The 19,716-nt window shown below is 40.2% G+C and overlaps 1 protein-coding gene across 1 annotated transcript; it reads right to left on the bottom strand.

The window, feature by feature from the left end:
- Positions 1-4,657: 4,657 nt before the first annotated feature.
- Positions 4,658-7,768, bottom strand: Defb10 (defensin beta 10). The gene is made up of 2 exons (NM_139225.1): positions 7,681-7,768; positions 4,658-4,867 (listed from the first exon to the last, which is right to left on the bottom strand). Exons 1-2 carry the CDS (start codon positions 7,739-7,741, stop codon positions 4,707-4,709), a joined length of 222 nt encoding a protein of 73 aa, NP_631971.1. The 5' UTR covers positions 7,742-7,768; the 3' UTR covers positions 4,658-4,706.
- Positions 7,769-19,716: the final 11,948 nt, after the last annotated feature.

The following is a 19,716-nucleotide window of genomic DNA, read 5'->3' as shown; positions in this document are numbered from 1 at the left end:
GGTATTGCTGGATCTTCCATTAGTACTATGTCCAATTTTCTGAGTAACCACCTGACTGATTACCAGAGTGGTTGTACCAGCTTGCAGTCTCACCAGCAATGGAGGAGTGTTCCTCTTTCTCCACATCCTTGCCAGCATCTGCTGTCACCTCAATTTTTTATCTTAGTCATTCTGACTGGTGTGAGGTGAAATCTCAGGGTTGTTTTGATTTGCATTGCCCTGATGATTAAGCATGTTGGACATTTTTTCAGGTGCTTCTCAGCCATTCGGTATTCCTCAGTTGAGAATTCTTTGTTTAACTCTGTACCCCATTTCTTAATAGGGTTATTTGATTTTTCTGGAGTCCAACTTCTTGAGATACACACACACACAAACACACACACATATGTATATGATATTAGTCCCCTATTAGACTTAGGATTGGTAAAGATCCATTCTCAATCTGTTTGTGGCCATTTTGTCTTATTGACAGTGTCTTTTGCCTTACAGAAGCTTTGCAATTTTATGAGGCCCCATTTGTTGATTCTTGATCTTACAGAATAAACCATTGGTGTTCTGCTCAGGAATCTTTCCCCTGTTCTCATTTCTTTGAGGCTCTTCCCCACTTTCTCCTCTATAAGTTTTAGTGTCTCTGATTTTATGTGGATTTCCTTGATCCACTTAGATTTGAACTTTGTACAAGGAGATAAGAATGGATCAATTCGCATTCTTCTACATGATAACTGCCAGTTGTGCCAGCACCATTTGTTGAAAATGCTGTCTTTTTTTCTACTGGATGGTTTTAGCTCCCTTGTCAAAGATCAAGTGACCATAGGTGTGTGCTTGTGCTTGACCTTTGCCATCTGTTTATCTCTGGTGTTAGCTGGGCTTGCTGTTTCTGACCGTGGCTCATCAGTCTTGCAAGCCTGTGTGTCAGTTCTCTCTGGGAGGAATTTAGGTATGGAGAGCTGTGGTACAAGGTCAGCTCTGAGGTGCAGACAGAAACCAGAATTATCCTGTCCCCAGCTGATCCTCCATTCCTGTGTCATGATGGCTCTGCGAGTGTTCCTTTTGGGCCAGGAATTTGAAGAGAAATGGTTGTCTTACCTGTGCTTGCAGGTATTTAGGCACTCCTGGGAAATAAGCTCTCTCCTTTCAGTATTTGTGTGTGTAGCTCTGAGGCACAGGATCAGATCTGGGTCCAGAAGGAAATTTGAAGATTCCTGTCCCAGGCAACACCTCAGTTCCTGTGTCCTAAGGGTTCTGGGTGGGTTCCTCTGAGCAACAGTGGTGATCTTATCTGTGCTTACAGGCTTGTCTGCACTCTTGGGAGGCTAGCTCTTTCCTGGCCCTATTTGGGTATATAGTTCTATTGCACAGGACCAGCTCCAGTCACATACAGAAATTGGAAGGCTCAAACAAAAGGCTTATAAATAGCATGTGCAAGTAGAGCACAAAATGAAACTACAGTGGATCGAAGGAAAACATTTTTCTTTTAGGTACAGCTTCTCTTTGCGTCCAGAACTATCTTTGAGCTCACTTGACACCTCAAACTGGCCTTCAACTTGTGATGCCCCTAGTTAGTCCCCCAAGTGTTGGGATTATTGACTTGTTCATCTCAGAAAAGCACTTAATTGAATTATACTTAAAATCTTAAAATGCAGAGAAATATAGAGGGAAATTGCCTTAAGCACAGGAATAAGTTACACTTTCAGAAGATCATGCCATTGCTTCCTCTGCTGGTGAAGATTATAGTAAACAAAATAAGCCAGGCATAGAAATATAACCAGCAGTATCTGGTCGTCCTGCCATGTGCAATCTCAAGAGAAATCACAGCACATTCATAGAAACAGAATAAAACTGTTTGTGGGGTAGAGAGGAGTGAAACAATGAGTGTGTCAAACAACAGCAAGTAGCGCATATGGTATATGCCATTCCTGTGATATCATTATGTTACCCTGAAGATGATAAGATTTTGAAAGAAAAGTAAATTTTGTTTTGAAAGAAAAGTAAATTTTGTTTGCTCTCAGATTACTATCTCCCAAAGGATATCTACCTCTATGAAATAACAGATTTGTTAATCTTCTGGATTCTAGCAAATTTTCACTATGCAAAAAACTTAATAATTCTAGTGTTGAAAAGGAAAACCTAAATTGAGCTTAACTGTATATTTGCGCCAATGGGAAAGAATCCATGAACTTCAAATCAGCTCCATTGAGATTATCTAGTCCAAATGACAGAAAGAAGATAACTGCATAAGCCTTCTCAGGATTGAAGGGCAAGCCCAGAGCCAGAGCCAGAGAATGGAGGCCAGGAGACCCCATGCAACTGGTCTCTCTCTCAAGTTCTTTTAACTGGACAACTTGTTGAGTGTATCATCACCCTACTTTTCTGTATTTTCTCATTTTGTCCTGCTTTTGGCTGTTTGGAACAAACATTCATTTTTCAATGATGACTTTAAGATTGACTTTTATGCTATTGATGTCTTCCATCTTCTGACAGAGCATATTATTATACTATGTGTAGTATTATGCATAATATAGCTGGATAATACTGTGTATAATATATTTCATGGCTCATTTGTATTTAATTTATGTGGCTGTGTTCCTCATGTGCATTTGGGTCTCTATATCATGTTATTCTTGGTTGTATGCTTATGTAGCAAGCATGCCTGGTAAGTCTGAATATATTCCAAAATATGATTTTGTGCCCCAATCTTTAGCTATTAGATTATTGAAACAGTGGTCCGAAATAAATTAGAATCCTGCTAGGAATCACCTTTTCGAAGAAGAAAAGTAGGAAACCCATAGAGCAGCCAGAGAAGGAACTTACCTCCCGGAGAAAGATTTACAACTTGCCAGATGATCTTGAGCTGATACAATGATGGCGAGACCACATCTTGGCCTGATCTTCTCTCTCCCACCTTCTGTCTAAAACTTGTCCTCAGTTTCAGGATCTCAAATGTACACTGGATTGTAGTGGGCTTTAATAGATCTATTTGTTATTCTTCCCAATATGGCCATGTCGAATATGCCCTTTTCCAGCTTTTCACTAGTAATTATATGATTTTAACTATCTTGGAAAGATAAGTGTACTAATTAGCTTGCTGGAGCAAAAAGTATGACCCCACAGTTCCTAACATCTGTATATTTTAGGAAAAAGTAATCCAAAGCTGTAGCCTAGAGGAGTGTTTTCTTCCAGGGTGTTCAGTTGGAAGATGTTCTGTACCAACTCTGAATGCATGGGAAAATAAGTTTTGGATGATATTAGTGTTTATTTTCTCTTCATTTACATCTTGATCAATCAGGTTTGAGACATTTAGAGGGTGGGAATCAAGATTTAATCCTCCCTGATCCCAGAGACAGGAGGCAAGGCACAATAATTAGCGACACCCTGGAGTGGACCAGGTAGACAGAAGGCCAGTGAAACAAGCCAGAACAGGCAGACCTAGAGCCTTGTTGAATTCTCTGTGTTAATTTCTCATCTAGTCTAAGAAGTATCTCTGATGTGGGTGAGTGGTGTCCTGATCTATGGCTATAGCAATATGTCCACAAGTGTCATTTTATTAGTATGTTAATGTAATAGAGTAACTACAATAGGTTTTACCCTATGGCATTTGCTCCGTGTCATTTCATGTTCTTGGCCACATTTCAGGTATGACTACGATATCATGAAGGAGGTTTTGAATCCAATAAAAAGGTGGTTGAATACACCCATAACATTTGGATTCTATTGCACCAGTGGGTGTTCTGTGCAGGCAGATCCCTTCTGTAGCTTGCAGCGTGTTTATATCTGGGTGAGACTGATGATTATTTTCTTGTCTGCTAGCAGACATAGGGCCTTCTGTACTATGAACACCAGACAGTAGGATATTCTCATTGAGCACCAACTCAATTTCTCCATGTTCAATAGTGCAATACGGTGATACCTTCATTCTGTAGCAATTGGAGCAACAGGGGAATTATCAACCCCGTAAGGGTAGACATCATGCTCAGTAATAGTTTCCTTACACAAAATAGACTCCATATTCTGTCTCTGTCTTCCTCCCCCCTCTCTGTTGGGTATGAATGCATGTTTGTGTACAGTTTCTTTTGTTTTTGTTTTATTTAAGTGAGAAACTTAGTGGAATGTGTATGGCAGGGTATATTTGAAGTTGATGGAAGAGAAAGTATATATTCAAAATATGTTGTATGAAGAACCAAAAAATAAAAACAAAGGGTGTGTGTGTGTGTGTGATTGAATAAAAAAATGCTGATCTGAAAATTGAGACATTTTCCCAAGGGATAAAATTTGGTGGGACAACTTACTGTTTTAAATGAGGTTCTAATACAACAACCTTCTATTGTCCCAAGCCCTGGAATCCCTACATCTGCAAATGAAGCCCTACTTAAATTTGATACCATGGAAGAGTTACCCACTGTTAGGTCCCAGGAGGCCTAAGAGCTGTGTTCCCTCTTCAGTCTTGTGTGGTTCTTCTGCACTGCTCACATGTGATTTGACAATAAATTCACGTAAGAGTGACATTGCTCAAATCATTACTCAGGACTAGGCAGGATTTCTGGAATGTCCCCTCTCCTGTCCTAAACCTGGACATTAGCCTTGTATATTCTTAATCCTTTCTAAACCAAAACACAGGTTTCAATAGGATCTGAAGTAGATAAGTTTTAAAAATGTTTCCTTTATTAAAAATCAGTTACACATCTGTCACTTGACTTCCATGTGCTTCCTTAAAATTGTTTTATGTTCTTGCAACAGCGGAGATTCTCTGGGTGACAGTTACTCATAAACCTGCTATTACCAGGACAAATATTATAGTGACAGAACCCTCCGAACTTGTAGCACCGTGTAAGTTGTGCTTTGAGTATAAGATGTTTTAGATCTCCAACAGCTGCAAGGAGAGAGTAAATATCCTTTAGAGTCATAGCTATAATGCCAAATATTGGAGAACATTTTGGGGATACAAGATAGATAGATAACATGTTTAAGTTCATGGGACAATTTTCTCTTCCAAGCAATTGTCTTGGAATTGAACCTTGAAGACGGGTAATGAAATCACACATTTTGGAAGAATGAGAAGCAGAATTATGAGTGTAGCTTTTATGTTTGATATTTAGACTCTCGCTTCTTCCCCAATACACATATTATTCCATATTACAGTTGTGCCTAAGATGCCATATACAATATTTCTTAACACTATAGTCATTACTGCACCAGGAACTTATTCTGAAGTGCCCCTTTTCTCCTCTTTAATCAGATTGGTCCTTCTGACTCCCATCCAAGTTTCCAGTCTTCTCACCACAATTTCTAGCAAACCTTATGATCATTAGTGCTATTCTGATATCGTGGTTGCCTTGGGAAATTTTCATAGGTTTCAGAAATTCATACTTATTCTGCCTTCTGTGAGACATCACAGTACACATAAAATATATCCGACATTAATCTTCAACAGCATCCACGATGGAAAAAAATTACTCTGTGATACACCTGGTAACCATCAAGTGGTAATTTTACACATACCCTCTGGTAATTTATGGGCTGACACAAATGCTCTGAAAATTCCTGCTCAGAAATTCAAATCCTTTAGGATTATAGAGTGTGATTGTTTTTGGAGATAGGTATTTACGGGTAATTGACATTAAATAAGCTATTTATATCAGACACTAATCTGAATTGATTGGCAGAAAGAATATACAAGGAATTTTATGTATTTATCACCAGCCAAGAGAAGAGGCTTTGTTTGTTCAAGTTTGCTGTCTAGAAAGTTGCTGAGCCCCAAGCAATAGTCTCTAAAATATGTACAGGCTCATATGTACTTATTCAAAGATGTTAAAAACCATGACAATGAGTGATCTTCAGCATTGAAGAAAGGAACTGAAAAAGACACTAGGAGGTAGGAAGGTCTTCCATATTTGTGTGTCAGCTTACTTACTAATGATACAAAGCCCTTTCCCAAGGCAACCACACTAAAATTGATCTACAGAGTCAAGGCATTCCTACCAAAGTCCAAAGAACATTTTTGACAGGAATAGTGAAAACATAACAATCCTTAAGTTCATATGACAATGTAAAGGACTAAAAAAAACAGTGAAAGCATTTCTGAGCAGAAAGAACAATGTTGTAGGGGCTTTGATATCCCTTCCATGTATAGTTCAGAGCTGTATTGTAGTATACAGAAACAGTATGGCATCAGACAGAAGTTGACAAGTCAGTTTGCAGTTCACCATGGAAAGAGTCTCAGAATATCCTCTTACTGCTTTTCATTTTCCCAATCCAAGGAGACTACCTGTGAGGGTGAATGACTCTATCCTCACAACTGCAGCATCCCATGGCTGTGGGTGTCTGCTGTGATCAGACATTGAGTTTGTTTAGAGATACTTCTGTTAATCCTGCTGAGCAGTAGACAGATCTCTTGCATTGACATCTTTTCTGCTCTGAGGACTACAAAAGGCCCTGATGATGTTATCTCTGGGTATGTCTGTGAGCACCAATGATGCTTCCTCTGGCTGTATCAGTTCTCACATACACACAAACACATACACAGATCATCATCAGTGCCTATAGACACACAAACACACACAGAGATCATCAGCAGTTTACTCAGAAAAACTCAGAGAGAGTATCATTGGTGTACACACACACACCCACACACCATCATCATCATCATCAGTGCTCATAGACACATCCAGAGAGTATCACTGGTGTATAGTCACATACGCAGAGCATGATCAGTGCTCACAGACCCACCTAGAGAGAACACTCGTGGTTCTCTCTCTCTCTCTCTCTCTCTCTCTCTCTCTCTCTCTCTCTCTTACACACACACACACACACACAAAGATCATCATCAGTGCTCATAGACATATCCAGCGAGTATCATTGGTATACACTCACATACACAGAGCATTATCAGTGCTCATACCCACCTAGAGAGAGCATCTATGGTGCTCTCTCTTACACACACACACACACACACACAAACAAACACACACACAAACACATAAAGAAAGAGAGAGAGAGGGGGAGGGAGGGATAGGTAGAGAGAGAGAGAGAGAGAGAGAGAGAGAGAGAGAGGATGTTTTTAGAAAAGTATACTAATGTTATCCATAGACTTTCATATCTTCGATTTCTGTAATAACTTCACTGTTCAGCTGAAGGAAGTAAGAACCAGAAACTTGTGACTTGATCTGGATCAACAGAAGTAACAGACTGGGAAAATATATCTTTCATTTCTTTTTACTGGAACCCACTTGCTCCTGAGTCAGAGATAGATTGTGTTGGCTCAGAGCATGTGGGATCTTCTAAGCTGGACAAGAAGTACCCATTAAACAATGGAGACATTCCCTCAGGGAATAGAATACTACCCTGACTGCTTGAACATGCTTTGGGAAAGTCCCAGTCCCTGTTGCAGGAGTGGTGGCACATGCCCTGAGTCAGGGCACATGGGGAAGACCTCTTAGTGACTTGGGTGAGTATGGAAATGCCTGTCTGTGGACCAGAAGCTGGCGTGTGTGTGTGTGTGTGTGTGAGGAGCTTCACTGAAGATGAAGAAGAATCCCTTTGCTACAAGACTTTCCTCCATGTCAGGCATAGGACTTGGGTCTGCTCCTGAATAGGTCCAAATCCCTGCCAGGATCACATCTTCTCCCTGCTTCAGTTTTCTGCATCTCCATGTCCTGAGCAGGTGCTGAAGGTCCTCAGGCTTACCTGGGGTGGTATATGAGAAAAGGAGGCAGCATATCAGCAGCAGAGAGCAGAGAGTCCTCATGGCTGGTAGAAAGGGCACTCAGACTCCAGAGAGGGTCAGTAACCACAGCAGGACTGAAAGTCTCAGGAATCCTGAGGGTTGCCTGCCCCTGAGGGGGAAGCTCATTAACTCTCCCTCCTGCTGTTTGTCTTGAGGCATTTCAGTGCTCTTGATTGGTGTTCATGCTAAGCTCTGTAAAGGATTTTGCTTTTATTCTTGAAGCTCTCTTATGCCCCTTGCCTGGATTGCTGAAACTTTCAGGGTAGACAATCTGAATGTTCTTTGACAGTGTAGCATCTGCTAGTATCATTCTGGGCAAAATGAAACAGAAAGCCTATAAGACGAAGAAACCTGACAGCCCACAGTTCTTACAGGGTAGCTCAGCTGCAAACCCTCTGAACAGAAGCTAAGCTGATTGAGTTTTGAGAGTTTTTTTTTTCAGTAGCAGCTCTTGCCCGTCTGTTTAATTAATTTATTATTTAGTTAATTGATTAATGCACTTTACATCTTGATCACAGTCCCCTATCTCTTTTTCTGCCAGTCACACCCTTCCAAATTACCCTCCCCAATCCCCCTTCTCTTGTCCTCAGAGAAAGGGAAATTCCCCTTGGGTACACTCTGCCTTGGGATATCCACTCACAGCAGGACTAAGCACATTCTTTTTCTCTGAGACCAGACAAGGTAGCCCAGAGAGGGGAAAGGGATCCAAAGGCAGGCAACAGAATCAGAGATAGCACCCTCTCCAGTTGTTAGGGGACCTATATGAAAACCAAGCTGCAACAACAAATGTGTAGGGTCCTAAGTCCAGTCCCTGCATGCTGTTTGATTGATGGTTCGGTCTCTGTGAGCTCCCATATGCCCAAGGAAGTTGACTCTGTAGGTTTTCTTATGTATCTTTGACCCCTTGACTCCATCAATTCTTGCCCCCACTCTTCTACAAGACTCTTGAACTTCCTCTAATATCTGGGTGTTGATTTTTGTATCTCCTTCTATCACTTCTGGGCAAAGCCACTTAAGGGACAGTTATGCTAGGCTCCTGTAGGCATGAATCATGTCAGGAATTGGCTCTCTTACATTGGATGGGTCTTAAGTTGGGCCAGTCATTGGTTGGCCATTTGCTAAACCTCTGCTCATTCTTTATCTCTGAGCATAGTGTAGATAGGAGAAATCCGAGTTGAAGGTGTTGTGGATGGGTTGCTATTCCCCTTCCTCTACTGGAAACCCTACTTGGCTGTAGGAGGTGACCACTTCAGTTTCCATATCACCAGAATCTCTGAGTTTAACTAGGGTCACCCCTATAAATTCCCAGTAGTCTTCCTTGTGTCAGTCTCTGGTTAGTCCCAAGTATTTTTCCTACTGATTTCCATTCTTACTCCCAGCCCTCTCCCCCTCCCCACACGATCATTCTCCCTATCTCCCTCCTCACTCCCTTTCCCACCCAGCTGCCTCCCTCTATCAACTTCCATTTTCATTTTCTTCTCCTTCTGAGAAAGAGTCAACCTTCCTTCCTTGGGTCTTCTTTGTTATTTGGCTTCTTTGGATCTGTTCAGCATAACATGGTTATTGTGTACTTTATGGGTAATATTTACTTATAAGTGAGAACATATCATACATGTTCTATTGGGTCTGGGTTACCTCAATCAGGATGATCTTTTCTAGTTCTAACCATTTACCTGCAAATTTCATGATGTGCTTATTTTTAATAGCTGAACAGTATTCCATTGCATAGATTAACCACACATACTTTATCCATTCTTCTATTGAGGGATATCTTAGTTGTTGCCAGTTTCTGCCTATTATGAGTAAAGCTGCTATGAACATAGTGGAGTAAATTTCCTTGTTGTATAGTGGAGCATCTTTTGTGTATATGCCTAGGAGTGGTATAGCTGAGACTTGGGTAGAACTTTTTCTAAGAAACTGAAGCAGTTGGCTACATTGTCCAACAGACAGGGGTATCTTTACATCATTTACAACATAGACATCTTCACAACACTGTGTCCTATATCCTTAGCTACTGGCCATTTCAGCTGAGGGAGCAGCTGGAAGGAAAGAGCTGTCAAGCATCATAAGTTCTGGACCAGGGCATCTATGAGGTTATGAGATGAAGGACTAAAGCCATGGGGGATGTTTGGGGTAAAAACAGGAGCAGGATAAAAAAGAATGCCATGTTTTCCAAAACGTAAAGAATGACAAACGCTTGTAAAGAAAATGGGAGAAGAATGTACGTAAAAATGTTCATGGGAGAATTGACTGGGTGAGCACTGTCTCCAGAAGGCCTTGTATTACCATGGTCTTTTAGTTGCGGTGGTGGGAAAAGAAAATACCTTATTACTTTGTGTTTGTCATTTGTCAGTCTTTGTTAGAGCAAGGTACCCAGCCAAAGCATTACTGGAAAAGAACATTGCAAATTGCCTGTAACATCTGCCTCTTATAGGACACTTGTGCCCTCAGTGTGCGTGCCCTGTCTTTGAAGTGCTAGATCTTTTCCAGATTCTTACCCAGTCATGGCACTTTAGGCATTTCTGCTCATTAATCACATCACCTATAATCACCTGAGGACCAAGCCCAGGGGAAGTCAGTTATCCTTCCCAAGCCTTCACATTATTATGAATTAGATATTACTATAATTTTTCATACTTTGGACACTTTACACAAACTCAGAATAAAAGGGGTCCCAGATTCACCATAGACTTCCACTTGCAGGGAAGATCTTATTCCCAGTCCTGCTCAGCTTAAACTTTCTTAATAAAATGGAACTCTAACACTGTGAGCCTTTGGGCACCTGCCTGCTGCTGTCCTTGTCCACATGGTCCATGAAACAGCCATGCTTCAGCAGACATGTACATTGTTTCTCTTCAACACAGGGAGTCAGTTAGGATATAGCATACATGGGTGAAAATTAGAGGTTTAAGAAACTGGTGTCACTAGCTCCTCCTGTAGGGTCTATGGTCTCTGTAGTCCTAGGTAGATGAATAGGTTTCTAGAGCCAGGCATACTTTCCTCCTGTTGAGCAGCCTTAAATCCAATTAGGCTCCATTTTAAATATTTCCTTAGAAAGTATAGGACTTTTTTTTTTTTTCTCTTTTAGCCTGTGTTTGTTAGTTTATGCTGGTGTGTTTTTCTGGCAATTGTTTATGTAATCCAGGAGAATCCCAAACTTCCTAAGTAGTTGAAGATGACCTTCAACTTGTCATCCTCCTGCTTCAATCCACTGTTGATGGCATATACCATGATGTTGTGTCATTGTGGAACTGGGGATCAAAGCCAGGACTCAGAGGCAGGAGAAGCACTCTGACATTTGAGTGACATCTGCAGCTCTTGTTTGTTGTGTTGTTGAACTGTGGCAGTCTGCTGCTCTTTCCTTGTGGTATTTCCTTTTCTCTCTCAATTTTACACACACACACACACACACACACACACACACACACTCAAACAAAAATTTCCAACAAGAGCTCTTGGATTTTACACTACTTTCTCTCTGACATTTTCCTACTTTGTTTCACTAGAGAATTTCTTGAGTGTGCAAAATGTATTTTCATCTTTCTTCCCCCTCATCTTTTACATTTTAGAATTTTATCCATTTACTCAAAAATTTCTCCTCTGTTTATTTAATTTTTCTCATTTGACAGTAATTCTGGAATGCCAAGTATATTATTTCTAGCCTCTGATCCTTACCCGGAACATTTTGTTACTCTCTTACATTCAGATATTGCAGTTTGTACCAGCTTCCCGTGGCTTTGTTCTTCAGGTTCACACCACCCTCCACTTGCTGTAGTGCTTGCTTGGGCATTTAAGATCAAAGATGAAGCTCCAAGCTCTGTTTTATGGAAGCAGCGGGAGCAGAGTGTCCTTTCAATTGGTTCCATTGCAAGATGTTTCCCAGATAACCTTTTCTTTAATAGGCAAAGCCAACCTGGATTCCTGAGATGTGACTGACATGCATAGATAATAAAATGTCTTTTTAGTGTGCTGGTGTACAGAATGCACAAGAGAATGTGTAACTGGAAAGGTGGCACTGAAGATGGGTTGATATTTAATATTATTTATTAACTTGGCTGAGTAATGTTGTCAGGTAAAGCATGGCTTTGGATGTTTGTGAGAGAGGAGGTTTTAAACAAAACTTTTTAATGTTTGTGTAATGGTCAGTCAGATGTGATAATGAGAAACACACAGGATGTATAGAAAGCAAGGTTAATTTTTCCCATGTTAAGAAATTGCATTTTAAACTTGATATGTCATGGCTAATTGAGATTCATGACATTCCTCTCTTATTCTGAAGAAAACCAGAGGAGGAGATGGTGGTGGGGTAGGGGGCGTGGAGGGGGAGGATGTGGGAAGAGGGGAAGTGGTATGCATAGAGAAGGAGGTAGGGAATCTGTGGTTGAGATGTAAAGTAATAAATAAATGAGGTAAAAGTTTTAAATGGGTTTAAAATTTTCAATAATATTATTTTCCTGAGAATTTCATACAATGCTTCATTTTCATTCTCCTCTTTCACCAACTCCTTGCAGACCCACAAACACCTCCCTGAACATCCAACACTCATGTCTTTCTTAAACCAGTTGATTCCAATTCATGTCTATTAACTGTTGATCTTCCCCATAGTGCTTACTCTGGAGTATGGTCTATATGCTATTGGTCACCCTGTTACAGAAAACTGACACTGCATTCCCAGAAAAAAAGCAAGTGGCAGTAGTTCCTCCTCTAAGGGTGGGAATACACACCTGCCCGCAATTCCAGAAGGTCCTGGAGCAGAAGGCAGAGCCTGCTGCAGGCATACATCAGTACTTCTGAGGGAATAAGATTGCAAGGGAAGGAGCAGGGTTATTTTGAGGCTCCTTTGGAAAGTGAGGGATGTGGCACAGTGTTTAACTTAGACATGTTGGTTTGGATAAATTCGATGAGTTAGTTTGTTTTATTTTGTATTGTTTTGTTTTGCTATCTAGTAAGCCCCTAGTCTCTTGACAACTGTCTTTGTGATGACCAAGGAAGAAGAGTATTGTCTCCTGAATTGTACCTGCTAGAGGGAGGAGGAAGCTTTCAGCTTTAGAGTGTGAACATCTTCTGCGGTACTGTGGATGGATGGGGTGTGGGACTTTCTTCCCAATGTACATAGATAGTTTCCTGCTTTACTTTGTAGAGTAGTCAAGCATCACAATATACACCAAGTAAAGTATATATAACACAATCTATATTTTGGTAGACACTGAACAAAGCAGATTGCTTTGTATATAATGTGTTGTTAAGAGTCAGTTGATAGAAGAAAATCCAATTTCTTTAAAGAGAAAACATTTCGGATATAGTTTATTCTTTAAACTCAAAGTATACTTTTCCTGAATCTTCTTCCAATCAGGGACCATCCCCTGTGCCATTCCAGGAGTGTGCTCAGCCTGGAGTGGGTGAAGCAGGATATGGAATTGGACATAGAAGTAGCTTTAAAGACTGATGGTCTCTGGCCCACTAGATCTCTAACTATACTGAATGCTTTGTGATAAATTTTAAACTACCCCCAAATCTTTCTTGCTCATTCTTAGAGGTAGAAACTGTTGGCTGCCCTACCTAGGGAATGATCCCATCTCCAGACTCTAAACCCAGACACTATTACTGAAGCCAAGAAGCACTTGCTGTCAGGAGCCTCAATGACTGTCTCTTTAGAGGCTCTGCCAAAGCCTGACCAATACAGATGGAGATGCTTTAAGCCAACCATTGGAGTGAGCAACCCCACAGTAAGAACAACAATATCAATCAACCACCCCGCCTAGAGCTCCCAGGAGTTAAACCACCAACCAAAGAGTACACATGGAGGGACCAATGGCTCCAACTGCTTATGTAGCACAAGATTGCCTTATTTGGCATCATTGGGAGGGGATGCCCTTTGTGCTGTGGAGACACAATATCCCAATGTCGGTGAATGATACGACAGCAAGGCAGGAGTGGGTGTTTGGGTGGGTGAGTTCCCTCATAGAAGCAGGAGAAAGAAGCCATAGGATAGGGGGTTTGCAGAGGGGAAACCTGGAAGGAGGATAACATTGGAAATATAAATAAATAAGATAACCAATAAAAAAGAATATTCTTCACTTGTTAAGAAAAATGAAGTTTGCAAGTAAATGCATGGATAAAAACCTGCTGGCTTTGACAACTAAAACCTGTAGCCTATCAGCAGGGGATTAAGTAGATGGTTAATTTGCTAGGTTTTTTTTTTTTTCTCTTGCCCAGCAGTCTTGCCTCTTGGAGGGAGGTTTCGCAATGAAATTTAGTGAACCAGGAGAAGAGAATGATCATTAATCCATTAGATGAGGAGGGTTCAAGTACAGCATCCAGGGAGGTCACTTCACAGGAACAGGAGTTCTCCCTGTGGGAACTGGTACAATGCCACTGAGGCCACGTGAGCATAAAACCTTGGAGTGCTAACCAAGAGGGAGTTGTATCAGGTTCTCTGTGATGCCAACAGCTTGCCTGTGCTCATTCTAACAACAGACTTAAGAATGTAGTAGAGATGAGAAGCAAACAGACCGGGGAAGAGGTGATTGCACTTAAAGTTGAAGACAATCAATTATGACTGAGATAGAGAAAAGAGTTGAGAGGAAGCCACCAGTCAGGGGATGTAAAGAAGTAGAGTTCTTGGGACTGGTAACCACTGAGAAGGAGGGACCACAGGGTAGAGATGAGTTATTTCAACCAAAGCTGCCCACACAGTACAAGGGAGGGCACAGAGATTGTCTAGAGATGTTGGACTCTAAGGCATTCACAGTGAGGAGATGAATGAGTGTATGTGAATCCAGGAGAGAAGAGGAAATAAGATCCCTAACTTGTAGTCATTTGTTGGTAGGTGCTAAAGCCTGTAGTTAGAGATGGCTTTCTGGGAAATAGAAACCTATAATTCAGATATGATTTTTTTCAGGGGTGTGGGGAGTTAGTAGCTGAAGTACCTGAAATAATGCAGTTCCAAACAATGAACTGAGGCAAATTGGTGGAATGATCCATGGAAGTCATGCCAGTCAACAGGAAGTGATCCTGGAAAACAGCAATGAATAGCTCATCTACCCTTCCTCCTTTTTGGAGCAACCACACTGTAGTAATGGCTGGGACACCTGGCCTCTAGACTGAAGATAGTTTACCAATAAAGCTGTAGATATTTAATTGTAGGAGGTCAGTGTTTTTTTTTTTTTTTTTTAAGCGAAGAGAACAAAAGTTACTCAAGAAAGATTTTTGTTCGTATGTAGGATAAATGTTAAAATAGGGAATAAGATTAACCTTGAGTGTAGTCTGAAGGAATTCATGACTATTTGAGATGACTCAAAGAGGGAATGAGGATGAGAGGGGTAAGGGAGGTTTTCCAGCCTTCCTTGTACAAAAATCCCACAGATGTTTCATTATTTGTCTTAAATCTAACATTATTTCTCTACTTTGTTCACTCAATTGCTCAACAAATATCTAGTACCCACCATCTTTCCTTCAATTGTTGTTTACATTCACACATTCAATCATTATCAGGCTCACTATGCTCCTCTATGTTATACTCTACCTAGCATGACTAACCATGAGGAAGATATGCAGGTAAAACACATCCCATGCCAGAAAATAGTAAATTTAGTGAGAACAATGGGTACAGAATGTTGACTTTTAGAGAGAGGATGACTTAAAGTCTCATCGAGAATGTAGGAACTTCATAAAATCCCAAAGAATAGCATGTTATGGTGGCCAGGGGCACCAAGGTGAGGCACCAGCAAAAAGCAATGCATTGAGGACCAGCCTTGTTGGGTAAGTTTGAAGAGTATTGGAAGGAGGCCCCTGTGATCAGAGCAAAGAGAACAGGAATTCAGGGTGACTTAGGGACATTGCTAAATGACCTTTCAGACTAGGTAGAGATGCTGTACCAGAGCAAAGTGCATTGGGAAGAGGGCCATTGTCTTCATGCTGGATTGGAGAGTTTGGCAGACTAGATAGCAAAGGGACCCTTCTTTATATGGTAGTATCCCATTATTAAACTCATCTTTCTGAATGAGAAAACTTTGGTCTATTGTCCTGTAATTAGCTCTCTTTTCCCCCTGACCCATGATAGATAAGACACGCAATGTACTTCACTGGATTTGGATACCACATATTAGAGATCAATAGGCTTTCTTGTCTTTTTAGGTCTGGAAGTCCATTTTCCAATTTTACACATCAGTTCATTATGCTGTACAATTTCAACAGAACACATTTAAGAAAATTCTCTGCAGATTCAACTAGATGTTCCCTTTTATACATCTTTTCAATGTATAAGGAGAAATTTACACATAATATATAGTATTATTCCTTTGTTAATGAAGGCATTAATTTTGTTTCCTGGATGGACCTAATCTCATTCTGTCATTAACATACAGGGTGCTAACATTTTTGACATTAAGAGCAGTTACATTATCTTTAATAAGTATACCAGCTAATAAAATTAACACTGTTTAATAGTCTATATGATCATTGTTACACCATGTTCCAAATTTCCTTTAAGAGAGATGTGTTCTATTCAATCTCCCATCAAAAGTGTATTGTCATAGAAAATACTCCACATTTTTCCTAACTCCTAATATCATTAAAATTTAACTCTGGGTAAAAAAGTAGTAGCTGACCTCTTTAATAGCATAGAGTCCCATGCTATTTCATTTTTCTTAGTGTATGTATTTAAAGAGTATTAATAGTGTGTTTTGGTGTGCAAATTCCTAGTGAATGTCTATAAGTCAGCAGACTAGCATTCTATCTTATATAGTTGACTTTTGCAAATGTAATAATGTCTGGGCTCTTCCAAGTTAGCAAATGTTGGGCATATAATATAATAGTTCTCTCTGGAATCCTCATATCCCTCAGTGTAGACTTGAGTCCTGTATAACTGTGTCTTTGCACCAGCTGAATTTCCTCTTCTTGTTCCTCCTTCCAAACCACCTTTGGTCTTCTTCTTCCTTGATATTTAATTATTTTCAAACTATACTTTCAGTGTTTAAAGAAGTTAATATTTTAGTTTTTGAAAAGTCATCATATGCATTAGATTATATTGGTGCAGTTTCAGTCAAAGAGTGTTTTTGTGGGTCCCCTACTTCAAGTCTTCTATATCCTGTAGTAGCCCAATTCTGCTTTTGTACTCCCTACCCCATATTTTCCTTTTTTCATGTATGGAATAAGGAAGAATATAAGGAATGAGAACCAGTGAGAAGCACAGATGTCATGAGTCTCAGAATTGTGGCTGGTTACCTGAGCAGTATGACATTACTGAGCTCAAGTATGACTGACAGGGTTTGGTGACCCTGTTCCAACATCCACCATCTGTCTGTAAAGCTGGCTGGCTGGAGAGGGTACACAGGGCAGTCTTTTCTAAATTGTTAACTGTATGCCTTCTCAGATCACTAACTCTCAATACAGTACAGCTTGAAGATTCACTCCATTTCTGGTCATTGACATTTTCAGAGAATGATAGTGTGAATGTAAGAACACCCAACTCTTCTAATTTAACAAGCATCAACTACATAACACAATGTTAGTTTCTGGAAAACACACACACACACACATTCAGACACATACATACTCCTGTTCAAGTATATATGCACAAAGAAACTAATAAAACAATAAAACAAGCTCTTAATTCTCTGTAGCCTCAGCAGACATAAAAATACAAAACCTCATGCATTTCTAGGGCTCATCACTCAGGTGGAAACTGTAAACTCTGGGATGTTTTTTGATTGTTTTATTTCTATTCTAGGTTTGCATGTAGCTTACACCAGTATCTATTACCCAATATCTATATGTAGTCAAAGAGGACCTTTAGTTCCTGGTCCTCCTACTTTTACCCTGCAAGTGCTGGGGTTAAAGGCATGCAACACCATACCTGGACTACAAGTTGAGGTTTTGGCCCAGGGGCAAACTTTTCACAAGGGAACTGGATGCCTTGTGGCTCTTTTTCTTGTGTTGCAGATGGGCTGCTGTAAGAACTTGTATATTTAAAACCACCTCTCTGGTCTCTGGACTTTAGAGACAGTTATGACTGCTCATCTACACTCAGGATCAGCTAAATCAGGAGCCAAACTCTACAGAGTGAGGAGCATGGATGACCTACAAAACTCTCTGTGAAGCCATCTTTCTACAGGAATGCAAGACTGAGTATGTGTCTTCTCATTGTCTCATCTACTCCACTCTCAAAAAGTATTCCCAGGTGATCACAAAAACATTGTTAAGTCTTGGAAAAATTATCATTGTTTTCAAAACAGGACAATATCAAAGCAAGCTCTCTCCTTGAGGGGATATTACATATTGCAAGAAGACAAAAGCAGTGTAAAACCATCAAAGCTAGATTAAGATAAAACCCTCAAATGTAGCTCCCCTTCTTTATAAACAGCAAATGTTCACATAATTGATGTAAAATTCTTGAAATTATTTAAAATCAATCTAAAGTCCAACGTAAATATCATTGATGATTTAAATTATTTCATCTTTATTGTGTACACGATTAAAGTATTGCATTATTTTTATAGTTGAAGTTTATATGTAATGAAAAACAAGCTCTTTACTCCAGAGTATGCAAAGCAGTCTTCTGAGCACAGACAAATATTGTGCAGAACACTTAAACAGTGCTGAATGGTAAATTTAAGCTAAGAAAGAACTGTCTGGACAGTAAATTAGTAAGATTTTAAAATATGTTACCCAGGAAGGTTAACATGTGTGTGTGTGTGTTTATATCTTGTCAGGGAGTACATAAAGGAAATATGAATGTATGAATAATCAGCTAGACAGATAGGAAGATGGCCATGATCCTTCTCTGGTCATGAAAGAACAGATATATTCAAATTACCACATAATGTACAGTATCACTTGAAAATTCCCATCATCTTACTTGGGATATGATGCAGGGCAAGAGGCATTTGGAGATGGCTTGCCTAGCATCTGTCTCTCACTATGGTCTTTAAGACCTGTGGTGTAGCCAACAGATTGGGATGGTAGAAATGGATATGCACATGCCACTTAGACTTCTCCCGTAAAAGTCTAGAATGTAGAAGTAGTAGACATAATCAGTTTAAAATGGCACCAGCAAAGTCTGTGGATAGATATGCAGGTCACCAGAAAGGTAAGAGAGCATGCCATGTTTGTCATCTGATCTCAGAAAGAAGGAGGTCCTGGAGACTAAAATCCATGGACAAGTGAGAGGAACCTGCCCATCCTCCAGCCAGTAGTATAGAGGGGCTCCCTGGCCATAGGCACAGCCTATATGCCCATCCTAGGGTTTTTATACAGCAAGGCTCACTATAGTTCAAGGCTTAACTTCTCAGTCCAGGAAGTGTGAGCATCTGTAAAATACTGCACTGAAGAAGATTAGAGGGATAACATCAGTTTGGAGGAACCTAATCAAACCTACATTGCTATTGTAGCCTATGGAAAGACCAATGAGTTTGCTATTGTGCTAGCAGTTATGGGGCAGACAGCTGGATTTGTTGTTTTGCCCCAAGACAGAATGAGATAAGGGCTAGAGATCTTCAAGCTGCTTTTATACATATTTTAGCCTTAAGGTCCCAAAAGCCACACTATGGAAAGCCCTGTTTACTAGGGATGCCTCTGGTCTAGAGAAAACTCTCCCCCAACTAGCCCATACCCCTATTAAACCACTGTATACACCTCACCTTGTCAATAGCTTTCTGGGTTTGATATCCATTTAAGTCTGTATATATAATTCAAAAATGTTAACCACATTCTCTTCAGGGACCTGAGTGTGTGTGTGTTAAGGTGGTATGAGTAGGCTCAGGTATTTAATAACCCACAAACTTACAAGCTAGTTCCTGGTTTTCCTCTGAATGCAACAATCACAAATACATCCTTATCTTCACTTGATCTAAGCCTCCTCCAACGACCCATGTATTAATGGCTGGGTTGTCAGGTCGTGAGGACTCCAACTTCACCAATGTAATTAGAAAATGTTTCACAGACTTGAAAATTAAGCAAAAGGTGTATAAATAGCATGTGCAAGTGAAGCAAGAAGT

The sequence above is a fragment of the Mus musculus genome, chromosome 8, assembly GCF_000001635.26.
Source record: "Mus musculus strain C57BL/6J chromosome 8, GRCm38.p6 C57BL/6J".
In the NCBI taxonomy this organism is placed as follows: Eukaryota; Metazoa; Chordata; class Mammalia; order Rodentia; family Muridae; genus Mus; species Mus musculus.
This window is presented reverse-complemented; position numbering and strand designations above follow the sequence as displayed.